The sequence below is a fragment of the Sinohyriopsis cumingii genome, chromosome 1, assembly GCF_028554795.1.
Source record: "Sinohyriopsis cumingii isolate HCF-2022 chromosome 1, ASM2855479v2, whole genome shotgun sequence".
Taxonomy (NCBI): domain Eukaryota; kingdom Metazoa; phylum Mollusca; class Bivalvia; order Unionida; family Unionidae; genus Sinohyriopsis; species Sinohyriopsis cumingii.
In genome coordinates, this window is record NC_142961.1 from 99,643,462 (window position 1) to 99,661,087 (window position 17,626).

General features: G+C 33.2%; 1 protein-coding gene across 1 annotated transcript in view; it reads right to left on the reverse strand.

Annotated features, from left to right (window-relative positions):
- Positions 1–17,626, reverse strand: part of LOC149807436 (uncharacterized) — a 203,936-nt gene that overhangs the window by 81,628 nt on the left and 104,682 nt on the right. Inside the window, exon 10 of the mRNA XM_089955710.1 lies at positions 10,396–10,523. Coding sequence (XP_089811836.1) covers positions 10,396–10,523 — 128 coding nt within the window. The remainder of the gene's footprint in view (positions 1–10,395; positions 10,524–17,626) is intronic.

Genomic DNA, 17,626 nt, shown 5'->3' on the forward strand with positions numbered 1-17,626 from the left:
TATAAAAGTACAATATGCACCATATGACATAAGCCTCTATACCAAGTTTAATCATTGTAAAAGTACAATATGCACCATGTGACATAAGCCTCTATACCAAATTTGATCATTGTAAAAGTACATTATGCACCATGTGACATAAGCCTCTATACCAAGATTGATCATTGTAAAAGTACAATATGCACCATATGACATAAGTCTCTATGCCAAGTTTAATCATTGTTAAAGTACAATATGACCATATGACATTAGCCTCTATACCAAGTTTGATCATTGTAAGCGTATAATATGTACCATGTGACATAAAGCTCTATACCAAGTTTGATCAACATATGATCAGAAATAGTCAATAAGGTACTGATAAGTTCAGACAATCACATGCATGTTCACCTCAATATACACTGATATCAAACTTTCTCATACCTGTACTTATCAATGATCTTAATTATTTGAACAAATTAACCAAAATCTGATAACAATTGGATCAGAAAAAGTCTCTAGTTTGCTAAAACGCTCAAATAAACCTATATTTGAAAAGTGGTTAAAATCAGACAAAAATATGACTTTCAAAGTTGGAGCAAGCATTGTCAAGCACATGCAAGATCATTCATTATCAAACCAGTCCAAGACCTTGACCCAGTGATGTAGCCAAAGTTATTAAAAGAAAAATGCCTATTTTGGGATAATTAAATCAAGTTAGACCAACCATAATATATAGTACCTGTATCCACTGTTTGTCATCTATAATTGAATATATCATCATACATCAAACGTTTTCATCATCATACAGCCAATGTTTCCTATCTATAACGTATTGGCTAATGATACATTTTTTGTCAATTACTTCCTCAAGAAACTTATATGAATTTCTTTTGCATGAAACTAAAACTAGAAAATCTCAGACAGTTTGGTAAACAGGTTGTTTAAAATTTAGCCATCTATGTAAGAAACTTCTGACATTGGAAATGTTCTAGCTTAGGTTTCGTGCACAAATTGTTTAAAGATAGTTGACCTAGTAAGATAAAGAGTAAGCGGCCTGGACAGCTACAGAGTGAGGGGCCCAGACAGCTGCAGAGTGAGGGGCCCAGACAGCTACAGAGTGAGGGGCCAGGACAGCCAGTGAGTGAGGGGCCCGGACAGCTAGAGAGTGAGGGGGCCAGACAGCTAGAGAGTGAGGGGGCCAGACAGCTAGAGAGTGAGGGGCCCAGGCAGCTAGAGAGTGAGGGGCTCAGGCAGCTAGAGAGTGAGGGGCCCAGACAGCTAGAGAGTCAGGGGCCCAGGCAGCTAGAGAGTGAGTGGCCCAGACAGCTAGAGGGTGAGGGGCCCAGACAGCTAGAGAGTGAGGGGCCCAGACAGCTAGAGAGTAAGGGCCCAAACAGCTAGAGAGTGAGGGGCCCAGACAACTATGGAGTGAGGGGCCCAGACAGCTATAGAGTGAGGGGCGCAGGCAGCTATAGAGTGAGGGGCCCAGACAGCTAAGGACCTAGTCTGATAAAGAATAAAGCAGCCTAGTCTGATAAAGAATAAAGCAGCCTAGTCTGATAAAGAATTAAGCAGCCTAGTCTGATAAAGAATTAAGCAGCCTAGTCTGATAAAGATTAAGGAACTAGACAGATAAAGAGTAAGGGACCTAGTCAAGTTAAGAGCAAAAGGCCCATTTAAATCTGAATCATCAATGTAACAAACATGTGTTGATGGTGAATTATCACTGTCTTTTGCAACAGGGTCATTGACATTATAGACATGTATAATTATGAAGTATCACACAGAGAAATATACATTATGTATTATGTTGCTTACAAAAATATCTTGCTAGTTAGGCATGACATGAACGTGATTTCGGACGAGGTGAAGAACAATACAATTACACAAAACATATAAATATTAATAAAGCACACAAATGATACAAATTAAATAAACATAATGCTATTACCTTGATGACTCTGTCACAAAAGTAACAGCTGTAGGTTAAATACTAGGATCATTATCTTGGTCTGAGTCAAGGACATAGCGATTTCCAGATGGATAACCAGGCGTACCTGTTGTTTACCATATTCTTTATTATAATTTTAGTAACAGACCTTGTCTTGTTTACAACTTAGATTGTTCTAGAAATTAACTTTTGTCCTACATTCTAGCATTTTTATGTGTCTTAGCTTTTTATATAATTGTGTTGCTTGAAACATTATTCATTCCTCTGATAATGTATGTGGCAGAAATCATTTATATTGTTGTATTCAACTTTTGGTTTGGGTACATTTATTTATTCAAATTATTATTCACAAGAATTACAAAGTGCTTATCTTGGACAGAGACATTAACTTGAAATTATAGTGAATTCGAATCTTGGATAATATTGCTGTGATTCCTCAAAAGACTATTGGCACATCATCACACTTCAGGTCACTGGTACATTAGTACATTCAAGACTACAGGCTCATCAACACCTTTGGCATTAGATCTTATTTTGATCACCACTAGAATATATTAGAGTTTTATTCAGTAAGACTGGAAATGGAACTTCTTGGACTATTTGGGGATTTAATTTGCAATACTGTAAATTCTTTTTAAAGTTTCACTTCATAATTAAGGGAAATAAATTATGTGTTGAATATTACAAAACTTGTTGCTTTTTGCTCTTTGCTATTTCTGTGTTTAAAACCATAGAGTCATAACAATAGAGATATATAAATAATGGATCACACATGTGGTTACATCATTACCTCTAATAATAAGCTAAAAGTATACCAAGTTTTATGACATATGTCTAAACTTATAACAATGAAAAGATAGTGTAATGAGAAAATACTGAACTATGATCTTCACCTTCAAGATGGACCTTCAATTGAATCCAATGGCATAAGTTATAGGGATAAAAGTGTAATGGAAAACTTGAAATAGTCACTTGTTATCTTGACCTTGAAGATGGGAGCCCCCCCTCCTCCAAAGTGTTGCATGCCACTATTCAATGCTGATGTAAATGAATACCTCGTTTTATTCTTTGATCTCAAAACCGCTCCGGTGGCCTAGTGGTTAGAGCATCCGCCTCGGATGCGGGAGGTCGTGGGTTCGATCCCCGGCCAAGTCATACCAAAGACTTACAAAAATGGTACTAACAGCTGCTTCGCTTGGCGCTCAGCATTAAGAGGTTAGTGTTAGGACTGGTCGGCCCGGTGTCAGGATAATGTGACTGGGTGGGACATCATGCTACATGTCTGCGGCATAATGCCCCAGTGCTAGACATCACTATAAACTGCCACATTGCAGACATCGTAGCGATATGACTGGAAAATTGTTAAAGCTACGTTAAAAATCCAAATCACATCACATCACATCTTTGATCTCAAATGAATTGAAAGTTGCACAAATATTGACTAACAATCCTCCAATTAGGTACAGGACACAAGATTTATGATGATTTATAGAATAAAGTTTCATACTTTAATGTGACATCATGGTACAGTTATAGAGTGGAAATGATATGGAAATGGTTTGGTTTTGAGTCGTGTTTTACAAGATATGTGCTGGAACAAAAAGTAAACTGTCTTGCCAAGGACACATCATAACAGCTGTCAAAGACTAATTCAGTGGTAGCATTTAAATCAGCATCCTTTCACTGACATGTCTGTCAAGCTAACCAGCTAACATAAATAGATAGCCACTCAACACAACCTCACTGTTTTTAAGTTTACCCCTCTACCCCATTAGTGTACACTTCTGCCTACTTGAATGGGAAAAATAGCATTTTTATAAACACTGTAAGATCAATTTGCATATGACTGACTTGTCATAATGGTGAGTTTAATTGCTTTCTCACTTGAATTACTTGCTGACTTAAATGAAAACCACATTAAAATCATATAAACCTAAGTTGTGTGTCCCTGTTCTCACTCAAGCTTAACTACATCATCGATGACATTGCCATATGTTGTTCAGCCTGGAAGAATCCCTCTCATGAACATTCATTGAACCAAATGATACAGAAATCTAAATTCAGACTATTTCTTCTATTTGATAGCTGAGTCTTGAAACCATCTCCAACATTCTTGTGCAATAACAAGATCTTAAATAAGGTCGATGTGGTGGACTTGTACTCAATTCAATTTCCAGACCATTTTCATTTGGTAACAACAAAACATCCTCATCCCTGTTTGGTACATGATAACCATTTTAGGATGTTATATAGAATAAAGTTTAATCCGTTAATCTCAAATCACGTGAAAGTTATAGAAATAAAAATGTGATTAAAACAAATCATTCAAGTGTGACCTTTGACCCCAAAATTTGTACAAAAGATAACTGAAGGCAATTGTGTGCATAAATACAAAGTCAGACCTAAATTTCATGCTTTAGATTATATTGTTATTTATTGCTATTAGATACTGTTTGTATTTAGTTTTAATTCTACCATGAGATACATGATCCTTTCTAGCTGATAATTTTCATACTTAGGCACTTTGTTGTGCTTCTGCCATGGGTTATCTGCTCCTTTCTAGTTAATAATGTACTAATTTATTTACTTTGTTCTAATTATGCCATGAGTTATATGTTCCCTGCAATTTGATAAATGTATTTATTTACTTTGTTCTAATTATGCCATGAGATCTTCGTTTATTGCTAGACGACGAATGTACTTATTTATGTACATTGTTATAATTCTGCCACAATTTACTTGACCTTTGCTTTTTCATAATGCACTTATTTATGTACTTGTTTTAACTTTGCCATGAACTATCTGTTCCTGGCTAACTGATAATGTACTTATTTAGTTTTAATTATGCCAAGAGTTACCTCTTCTTTGCTGGTTGATCAGGGTTGTTAGGAAGCACTCTACAGTTTCATATTTTGGATAGGGTTAGATTATTTAAAGGAAACTAATTTCCCAGGTTTTCCATGCTGGCTATACTAGCCATTTCAAAAAAGATGCTGTATATCTTTGATATCGTAAAAAGTACTTTTAAATCACTTTATTTTGGTGCATAATCAATGGGTGTAATTTGGGTTATAGAGTATACAGTAATTTATTCATTGCAGTTTCAGAAGCAGTGTTGTCTGATGTGACAAAATGTGTTTAACTATTTTAATAACTGTTAAAATAATTTGGGCCAACATTCTCTCCATTATGCATGTAGCAAATGCTAAGAGAATCACCTTACACCTGTCACTCTCTCAGAATAAAGGTAGAGCACCCCTTATTTATTTCCTTTATCATAAATCTGTCATGAATTATCTGTTCCTTGTTAGTTGATCACTGTACATGTAACTATATCTTTACTGCATGTTACTTTTGCCAAGAGCTATAAGTTACTTACTAGATAATAAATGTACTTACTGTATATTAAATGAGTTATATGTTTCTTACTAGATAATAATGTACTTACTGTATATTAAATGAGCTATCTGTTCCTTACTAGATAATACATGTGCTTACTGTATATTAAATGAGTTATATGTTCCTAACTAGATAATAAATGTGCTTACTGTATATTAAATGAGTTATATGTTCCTTACTAGATAACAAATGTACTTACTGTATATTAAATGAGTTATCTGTTTCTTACAAGATAACAAATGTACTTACTGTATATTAAATGAGTTATCTGTTCCTTACTAGATAATAAATGTACTTACTGTATATTAAATGAGTTATCTTTTCCTTACTAGATAATGAATGTACTTACTGTATATTAAATGATTTATAGGTTCCTTGCTAGTTGATCAATGTACGTATTTGTTTATTATATTTTAAACCTACCTTGTGTTAGGTGTTCTTTACTAGTTCATAATGTACTTATTTATTTACTACATTTTAATTCTGCCGTGTTGCTCATTATTTCTGCTATTTTCTCTTTCTTTTATTGGTCGTGTACATAAATGTAAATATCAAAACATAATAGTTTACAGTGATAAACTTTGTCACCAATAACCACGTATGAAAAGAAGCACAAATTATCACCGCTATTATAGATTGTATAATACTGACCAAACTATCAAGAACCTGGAGGTGAAACCCCAAACATGGTATACAACCCCAAAACATGGTATACAAATCCAAACATGGCATAAGACACCAAACATGGTATGCAACCCCGAACATGGTAAACAAGCCCAAACATGGTATACAACCACAAAAATGTCATAAACACCCCTTTCAAAGATAATATACCAAGTATAATATGAAACAGAATTTCATTATTAATCAAATCTCTGTACACGATTGTTCCATATATGATGAACTAGATATCTTCCCAAATAAAATACGCACACCTGTTTCATATTTTATCAAAAATACATAAAACGGTTGATAAGTCACTACCTTTAGGATATCCAGGTAGACCCATTGTTTCTACATATAACTCAATTACAAATAATATATCGCAATATACTGATCACATTTTACAACCACTGATGAAATCACTACCTTCATATGTCAAAGATACTTTTGATTTCATTACCAAATTGAAATCTTTACCAAAACTAACTTGTTATACTTGATGTGGTTTCACTCTACACGAATATAACACACAATGATGGTATCGAAGTGTGTAAGTATTATCTTGAAGAAAATGAATATACATATAAACTATCAAAATAACATGTTTGTGATTTGATAAAACTTGTGCTCAAAAATAACTTTTTTTCAATTCGGTAATACAAAGTATCTCCATAAAATGGGAACAGTAATGGGTAGTCCTATGGCACCTGCTTACGCATCTTTATTTATGGGAAATTTAGAAAATGATTTTCTAAAACAAAATTCCTATTAAAACCAGATGTATGGTTAAGATTTTTAGACAACATCTTTATACCTTTATTATTTTATAGACAGTTTAAACAAATTACATCCAACAATAAAATTTACATTCAATGTCTCTAAAATTAAAGCATCATTTTTGGACGTAGATGTCGTGAAAAATGAAAATAATGACATTACTACCATGGTTCATGCTAAAATATGAAAATTCATTAATATGTTGAATATTCTTCATGCCATCCTAAATCATATAAAAATGGGATACCATATAGTCGAGCAAAAAGATAAAGAAGAATTTTTTCGGATGACGCTGTTTTTAAATCATCTTTGACAGAGTTAGGTCAGCATTTTTTAAATAGAAATTACCCTATTGACATCATTAATACTTCTTTCCAAAAAGTATCTTCTTTTACACAACTTGAATCTTTACACTGTAAAATCAAAAGTAGAAATGAAGATATCATTCCTTTTGTTACTGAATATAATCCAAGTTTGCCTACTATAGGTAAGATTGTCAATAAACATTGGGATTTATTAAACTTATCATGTAAAGCAAGTGTTAAATCACTACACGAAAGCAAACCCACACTTGCTTATAAAAGGACTAAAAATCCTAACTAATTCTAAATTAGAAAAACATCATATAAAATAGGATCATCAACTAAATGTAATAGACCTAGATGTTCACACTGTTCATTTATTAATGAAAATGCTTCTTTCAATAGTAATAATATGAATGAAACTTTTAATATGCGTTGTGATTCTAACTGTGCAACATCAAATGTTATTTATTTGGTATCATGCAAAAACTGTGGCATTCAATATATTGGACAAACCAGTCAACAAATATCTAAATGTATGAACCAACATGGATCAGATATAAAAAATTATATCGATCAATCATTTTCATCTCATGTTGCCGCATATTTTAACAAAATCTCCCATACCTTGCAAGATTGGTCATTCCAAACTATTGTTAAAGCTGATTCTGAAATGGAATGTCTGCTAAAGGAAACCTATTTGATTCGCTGTCTTATACGGTATATCCAAATGGTCTAAATTCAAAAACACTATATGACATTCATTAATTTTTTTATTTTTTTTATTTTATGAAATATGTCCCCTGTTTACAATTAGATAAGAATATTTTTATATTATTCTACTTTGCAGGAAAACTTAATTGGTAAAAGTATAATCTAATATCATACAAATAAGTTTACTAATTCTTTAAAAATGAAAGTGCATTTCTAAATTAATTCTCAATATAATATGATTAATTATTTATAAAATACTTGATAGCAAGCATTATGCACACCATTAGTTTTTGTTATATAAATTGAGTTCTGATAAACTATTTAACATTTGGCAAGAATATATCAAGATATGTGTTTTTTACATTTATTTATTTTATAGATCATTAATAAGTGTGCATTATACATAATACAAATGTGATAAACCTGTTTATGTCTATTTAGTCATAAATTTCATATATAGTTATCAGTAGAGATATATGTATCTTTAAGATCCAGTTTTATATATTTGTATGTATTAAGATATCATTAAACTTTGCTGTATATGCACACCTCCATGTAAATTATTCGTTAAAGTATAAGATAATTAGGTCAAAAATGTAAGCTATTACGTCATTTGTTTATGTCATATTGTTTATTTCATTGATCACTTAGAAACAACATATTTAATGACGTAAGCAGTGATATTGAATTCAGTTTTAATTTAGTTTGATGAAGCATTAAAGCGAAACCGGTCACACATTCTACATGTTGGTGTTTATTTTATAAATTATCATGAAACAGTTAGAAATATTGAAATCATAAAGGAAAGTGTGATTGAAATTTTAAACCTTAGACCTGGACAAAGAAAGTGTGATTTGAAAATTTAAACTTTGGCTTTGACCAAGAATGTATATATTAAATATTTAAATTTCTTGCAGGACCAAGAAAATTTAAACTTTTGATCTGGACCATGATTGAAAATTTAAACCTCTGACTGTAATCAATATGTTAAGATGGAACCCAAGTATTATAAATGGCACAAATTCCACAGATGTTTTATTTTTAAAGTTCTGACTTGGACCAAGAGTAAAAACTTAAACTTTTGTCCTGGACCAAAACTGAAAATGTAAACTTTTCTTCTGGACCAAGAAAGTCTTATTCAAAATTTAAACTTTAGACCCAGACCAAGATGTCAAAGATGGAACCCAAGTATTGTACAAGGCATACAGTCTAATGATTCTGTCTTGGTTTCCAAGTTTCTACCTGGACCGAGAATGAAAATTTAAACTTTTGAGTTGGACCAAGAAAGTGTAATTAAAAATTTAAACCTCTGACCTGGATCAAGAAAATGTGATTGAACATTTAAACTTTTCACTCAGACCAACAAAATATGATTGAATATTCAAACTTCTTACTTGGACCAAGATGTTAAAGATGACACCCAAGTATTTTAAATGGCATCTATTCCACAGATGTTTCATTCTCAAAGTTTTGATTTGGACCAAGAAACTGTCATTGAACATGTTAACTAATGTGGTAGACCAAAACTGAAAATTTAAACTTTTGACCGGGACCAAGAAAGTGTGATTTAAACTTTAAACTATTCACATTGTCCAAGAAAGTGTGATTGAAAATTTAAACTTCTAACCCAGACCAGGATGTCAAGGATGGAATGCAAGTAATGTAAATGGGACACATTCTAATAACTGTTTTAGTTTCCAAGTTTTATCCAGGACCAAGATTTAAACTGTTGACCTTGACCAAGAAGGTATGGTTGAAAAGTGAAACTGTTGACCTTGACCAAGAAGGTATGGTTGAAAATTTAAACTGTTGACCTTGACCAAGAAAGTATGGTTGAAAATTTAAACTTTTGACTTAAACAAAGAAAGTACAATTAAATATTAAATTTCTGGCAAGAGGATCAAAGTGCAATAAAAAATTGAAGCTTCTGACTTGGACAAAACTGAAAATTTCTACTTCTGACCTCGACAAAGAAAGTGTGATTGAAAATTAAACTTTTGACCTGGACCTGACTGAACATTTAAACTTCTGACATAGACCAAGATGGAGCCTAAGTTTGTATATGACACACATTCTAATTACTGTCATTAGTTAGTTTCCAAGTTTTGACCAGGCACAAGATTTATCTTTTGACCTGAACCAAGAAAGTGTGGTTGAAAATTTGTCTTTCTACTTGGACTAAGACAGAGTAATCAAAAATTCATTTTTGGCAGGAGGAAGAAAGTGCAATTGAAAATTTAAACTTTTGACTTGGACCAAGACAATGCAGTTGAACATTTAAACCTTGACCCAGACCAAGATGTTAAAGGTGGAATGCAAGTGTTGTAAATGGCACACATTATAATCACTCTTAATTTAAATGTTTTAACCTGGCCCAAGATTGAAAATTTAAACTTTTGACCAGGACCAAGAAAGTGTAACTGAAAATGTAAACATCCGACCTTGACCAAGAAAGTGAAATTAAAAATTATAAGTTCTGACCTGGATAAAGATTGAAAATTTAAACTTCTAACCTGGACCAAGACAGTGGGATTAACAGTTTACTAGTTTACAACAAATTCATCAAATGCAAATATCACATAAAAAAGGAGGGCTCATTAAACTAACCTTGAACTCTTCACTGCCTTCAATATATATTCTTGGTTTTGCGATAATATTCAATTTTTCCATCACAAGTAACACATGTTCCTTATTCTTATAGAATTCGGGGTTGTTCTCTCTTGTCCAGATGGCATCTAGAATGTAATATAATTTCTGGCATAAATATTCTATTTTTATTTGAAAACAGTATGATTAGACTTAGACTATCCCTCGCAAAAGGCATTAATACAAAATGATTAAACTTAGACTATCCCTCACAAAAGGCATTAATACAAAATGATTAGACTTAGTCTATATCTTACTAAAGGCATTAATGTTGTTGCTGTTGTTGTTGTGGGGTTTAACGCCATTTTTCAGCACACGATAGGCTATATATGGCGGCCAGTATTAATGGTGGAGGAAGAACCCGGGAAAACCCCAGAAAGAACCACCGACCCACGAGAAGCTACTGGCATGCTTTCTCACATACCTACATTGGCTGAATCTGAGACTCGAACCGGCGCAGGCAGAGGTGAGATGGCAGTGATCCGTAACGGAAAACGCTTTAGAACATTCGGCCACTCGGGGCCCCAAAGGCATTAATACAAAATGATTAGACTTACTATCCCTAACAAAAGGCATTAATACAAAATGATTAGACTTAGACCATCCCTCACAAAAGGCATCAATACAAAATGATTAGACTTAGACCATCCCTCACAAAAGGCATTAATGCAAAATGATTAGACTTAGACCATCCCTCACAAATGGCATTAATACAAAATGATTAGACTTAGACCATCCCTCACAAAAGGCATAAATACAAAATGATTAGACTTAGACCATCCCTCACAAATGGCATTAATACAAAATGATTAGACTTAGACCATCCCTCACAAATGGCATTAATACAAAATGATTGGACATAGACCATCCCTCAGAAAAGGCATTGAAGCAAAATTATTGGACTTAGGCTATCCCTCACAAAAGGCATTACTACAAAATGATTAGACTTAGATTATCTCTCACAAAAGGCATTAATCAAAATGATTAGACTTAGACCATCCCTCACAAAAGGCATTAATACAAAATGATTAGACTTACTATCCCTAACAAAAGGCATTAACACATAATGATTGGACTTAGACCATCCCTCACAAAAGGCATTAATGCAAAGTGATTGGACTTGGTCAACCCTTACTAAAGGCATTAATCCATAATGATTAGACTTAGACCATCCCTTACAAAAGGCATTAATACAAAATGATTAGACTTACTATCCTAACAAAAGACATTAATACATAATGATTGGACTTAGACCATCCCTCACAAAAGGCATTAATGCAAAATGATTGGACTTAGTCTATCCCTTACTAAAGGCATTAATGCATAATGATTCGACTTACTATCCCTAACAAAAAGCATTAACACATAATGATTGGACTTAGACCATCCCTCACAAAAGGCATTAATGCAAAATGATTGGACTTAGTCTATCCCTTACTAAAGGCATTAATACAAAATGATTAGACTTACTATCCCTAACAAAAGGCATTAACAAATAATGAATGGACTTAGACCATCGCTCACAAAAGGCATTAATGCAAAATGATTGGACTTAGTCTATCCCTTACTAAAGGCATTAATGCATAATGATTAGACTTAGACCATCCCTTACAAAAGGCATTAATACAAAATGATTAGACTTACTATCCCTAACAAAGGCATTAATGCAAAATGATTGGACTTAAGACTATCCCTTGCAAAAGGAATTGATACAAAATGATTGGACTTAGACCATCCCTTACTAAAGGCATTAATGTAAAATGATCAGACTTTAGATCATCCCTCACAAAAGGCACTAATACAAAATGATCAGACTTAAGACTATCCCTTACAAAAGGCATTAATACAAAATGATCAGATTTTAAGACTATCTCTAACAAAAGGCATTAATGCAAAATGATTAGACTTAGAATATCCCTCACAAAAGGCATTAATACAAAATGATTAGATTTAGACTATCCTTCACAAAAGGCATTAATACAAAATGATTGACAAAGACCATCCCTCAGAAAAGGCATTAATGCAAAATGATTGGACGTAGCCTAACCCTCAGAAAAGGCATTATTGCTAAATGATTGTTCTTAGATCATCCCTCACAAAAGGCATTAATGCAAAATGATTGTTCTTAGACCATCCCTCACAAATGGCATTAATACAAAATGATTGGACTTAGACTATCCCTAACAAAAGGCATTCATACAAAATGAATAGACTAAAGACTATCCCTCACAAAAGGCATTAATACAAAATGATTAGACTTAGACTGTCCCTCAGAAAAGGCATTAATAAAAGATGATTCGACTTAGACTATCTCTCACAAAAGGCATTAATGCAAAATGATTAGACTAAAGACTATCCCTAACAAAAGGAATTATTACAAAATGATTGGACTTAGACTATTCCTAACAAAAGGAATTATTGCAAAATGATTGTTTTTAGACTATCCCTCACAAAAGGCATTAATACAAAATGATGAGACTTAGATTATCCCTCACAAATGACATTAATACAAAATGATTGGACTTAGCCTAACCCTCAGAAAAGGCATTATTGCACAATGATTGTTCTTAGACTATCCCTCACAAAAGGCATTAATACAAGATGATTAGACTTAGACTATCACTCCCAAATGGCATTAATACAAAATGATTGTACTTAGACTATCCCTCACAAAAGGCATTAATACAAACTGATTGTACTTAGACTATCCCTCACAAAAGGCATTAATACAAAATGATGAGATTTAGACTACCCCTCATAAAAGGCATTAATGCAAAATGATTGGACTTAGACTATCCCTCTGTAAAGGCATTACTACAAAATGATTGTACTTAGACTATCCTTCATAAAAGGCATTAATGCAAAATGATTGGACTTAGACTATCCCTCAGTAAAGGCATTACTACAAAATAATTAGACTAAAGACTATCCCTCACAAATGGCATTAATTCAAAATGATTAGACTTAGACTATCCCTCACAAATGACATTAATACACAATGATTGTACTTAGACTATCCCTCACAAATGGCATTAATACAAAATGATTAGACTTAGACTATCCCTCACAGATGGCATTAATACAAAATGATTGTACTTAGACTATCCCTCACTAATGGCATTAATACAAAATGATTGTACTTAGACTATCCCTCACAAATGGCATTAATACAAAATGATTGTACTTAGACTATCCCTCATAAAAGGCATTAATACAAAATGATTGTACTTAGACTACCCCTCACAAATGGCATTAATACAAAATGATTGTACTTAGACTATCCCTCACTAATGGCATTAATACAAAATGATTGTACTTAGACTACCCCTCACAAATGGCATTAATACAAAATGATTGTACTTAGACTATCCCTCACTAATGGCATTAATACAAAATGATTGTACTTAGACTATCCCTAACAAATGGCATTAACACAAAATGATTAGACTTAAGACTATCCCTCACAAATGGCATTAATACAAAATGATTGTACTTAGACTATCCCTCACAAATGGCATTCATACAAAATGATTGTACTTAGACTATCCCTCACAAAAGGCATTAATACAAAATGATGAGACTTAGACTATCCCTCAGTAAAGGCATTACTACAAAATAATTAGACTTAGCCTAACCCTCACAAATGGCATTAATACAAAATGATTGCAGGGCCCCGAGTGGCCGAGTGGTCTAAAGCGCTCACCGTTCCGGATCACTACCATCTCACCTCTGTCTGCGTGGGTTCGAGTCCAAGGCTCGGCTAGCGTGGGTACGTGGGAAAGCCTGCCAGTAGCTTCTCGTGGGTCGGTGGTTCTTCCCTGGATTTTCCAGGGTTCTTCCTCCACCAGTTATACTGGCCGCCATGTATAGCCCAGCTTGTGCTGAAACATGGCGTTAAACCCTAGAACAACAACAACAACAACAAAATGATTGTACTTAGACTATCAATCACAAATGGCATTAATACAAAATGATTGTACTTAGACTATCCCTCACTAATGGCATTAATACAAAATGATTATCCTTAGACTATCCCTCACAAAAGGCATTAATACAAAATGATGAGACTTAGACTATCCCTCATAAAAGGCATTAATGCAAAATGATTGGACTTAGACTATCCCTCAGTAAAGGCATTACTAGAAAATATTTAGACATAGACTATCCCTCACAAATGGCATTAATACAAAATGATTAGACTTAAGACTATCCCTCACAAATGGCATTAATACAAAATGATTGTACTTAGACTATCCCTCACAAATGGCATTAATACAAAATGATTGTACTTAGACTATCCCTCACAAAAGGCATTAATGCAAAATGATTGGACTTGGACTATCACTCACTAATGGCATTAATACAAAATGATTGTACTTAGACTATCCCTCACAAATGGCATTAATACAAAATGATTGTACTTAGACTATCCCTCACAAATGGCATTAATACAAAATGATTGTACTTAGACTATCCCTCACAAATGGCATAATACAAAATGATTGTACTTGGACTATCACTCACTAATGGCATTAATACAAAATGATTGTACTTAGACTATCCCTCACAAATGGCATAATACAAAATGATTGTACTTAGACTATCCCTCACAAAAGGCATTAATACAAAATGATGAGACTTAGACTATCCCTCACAAAAGGCATTAATAGAAAATGATTGTACTTAGACTATCCCTCACAAATGGCATTAATACAAAATGATTGTACTTAGACTATCCCTCACAAAAGGCATTAATACAAAATGATGAGACTTAGACTATCCCTCACAAATGGCATTAATACAAAATGATTGTACTTAGACTATCCCTCACAAATGGCATTAATACAAAATGATTGTACTTAGACTATCCCTCAGTAAAGGCATTACTACAAAATGATGAGACTTAGACTATCCCTCACAAAAGGCATTAATAGAAAATGATTGTACTTAGACTATACCTCACAAATGGCATTAATACAAAATGATTGTACTTAGACTATCCCTCACAAAACGCATTAATACAAAATGATGAGACTTAGACTGTCCCTCACAAAAGGCATTAATGTAAAATGATTGTACTTAGACTATCCCTCACAAATGGCATTAATACAAAGTGATTGTACCTAGACTATCCCTCACAAAAGGCATTAATACAAAATGATGAGACTTAGACTATCCCTCACAAAAGGCATTAATGCAAAATGATTGGACTTAGACTATCCCTCATAAAAGGCATTAATGCAAAATGATTGGACTTAGACTATCCCTCACAAATGGCATTAATACAAAATGATTATACTTAGACTATCCCTCACTAATGGCATTAATACAAAATGATTGTACTGAGACTATCCCTCACAAATGGCATTAATACAAAATGATTGTACTTAGACTATCCCTCATAAAAGGCATTAATGCAAAATGATTGGACTTAGACTATCCCTCACAAATGGCATTAATACAAAATGATTATACTTAGACTATCCCTCACTAATGGCATTAATACAAAATGATTGTACTGAGACTATCCCTCACAAATGGCATTAATACAAAATGATTGTACTTAGACTATCCCTCACAAATGGCATTAATACAAAATGATTGTACTTACACTATCCCTCACTAATGGCATTAATACAAAATGATTGTACTGAGACTATCCCTCACAAATGACATTAATACAAAATGATTGTACTTAGACTATCCCTCATAAATGGCATTAATACAAAATGATGAGACTTAGACTATCCCTCACAAAAGGCATTAATGCAAAATGATTGGACTTAGACTATCCCTCAGTAAAAGCATTAATACAAAATGATTGTACTTAGACTATCCCTCATAAAAGGCATTAATGCAAAATGATTGGACTTAGACTATCCCTCAGTAAAGGCATTACTACAAAATAATTAGACTTAGACTATCCCTCATAAAAGGCATTAATGCAAAATGATTGGACTTAGACTATCCCTCAGTAAGGGCATTAATACAAACTGATTGTACTTAGACTATCCCTCATAAATGGCATTAATACAAAATGATGAGACTTAGACTATCCCTCATAAAAGGCATTAATGCAAAATGATTGGACTTAGACTATCCCTCAGTAAAGGCATTACTACAAAATGATTGTACTTAGACTATCCCTCATAAAAGGCATTAATGCAAAATGATTGGACTTAGACTATCCCTCAGTAAAGGCATTACTACAAAATAATTAGACTTAGACTATCCCTCAGTAAAGGCATTACTACAAAATGATGAGACTTAGACTATCCCTCATAAAAGGCCTTAATGCAAAATGATTGGACTTAGACTATCCCTCAGTAAAGGCATTACTACAAAATAATTAGACATAGACTATCCCTCAGTAAAGGCATTAATACAAAATAATTAGACTTAGACTATCCCTCAGTAAAGGCATTACTACAAAATGATGAGACTTAGACTATCCCTCATAAAAGGCATTAAAGCAAAATGATTGGACTTAGACTATCCCTCACAAATGGTATTAATACAAAATGATTAGACTTAAGACTATCCCTCACAAATGGCATTAATACAAAATGATTGTACTTAGACTATCCCTCACAAAAGGCATTAATACAAAATGATGAGACTTAGACTATCCCTCATAAAAGGCATTAATGCAAAATGATTGGACTTAGACTATCCCTCACAAATGGCATTAATACAAAATGATTGTACTTAGACTATCCCTCACAAAAGGCATTAATACAAAATGATGAGACTTAGACTATCCCTCATAAAAGGCATTAATGCAAAATGATTGGACTTAGACTATCCCTCAGTAAAGGCATTACTACAAAATAATTAGACTTAGACTATCCCTCACAAATGGCATTAATACAAAATGATGAGACTTAGACTATCCCTCACAAAAGGCATTAATACAAAATGATTGTACTTAGACTATCCCTCACAAATGGCATTAATACAAAATGATTGTACTTAGACTATCAGTCACTAATGGCATTAATACAAAATGATTGTACTTAGACTATCCCTCACAAATGACATTAATACAAAATGATTGTACTTAGACTATCCCTCACAAATGGCATTAATACAAAATGATTGTACTTAGACTATCCCTCACAAATGGCATTAATACAAAATGATTGTACTTAGACTATCCCTCACAAAAGGCATTAATACAAAATGATTGTAC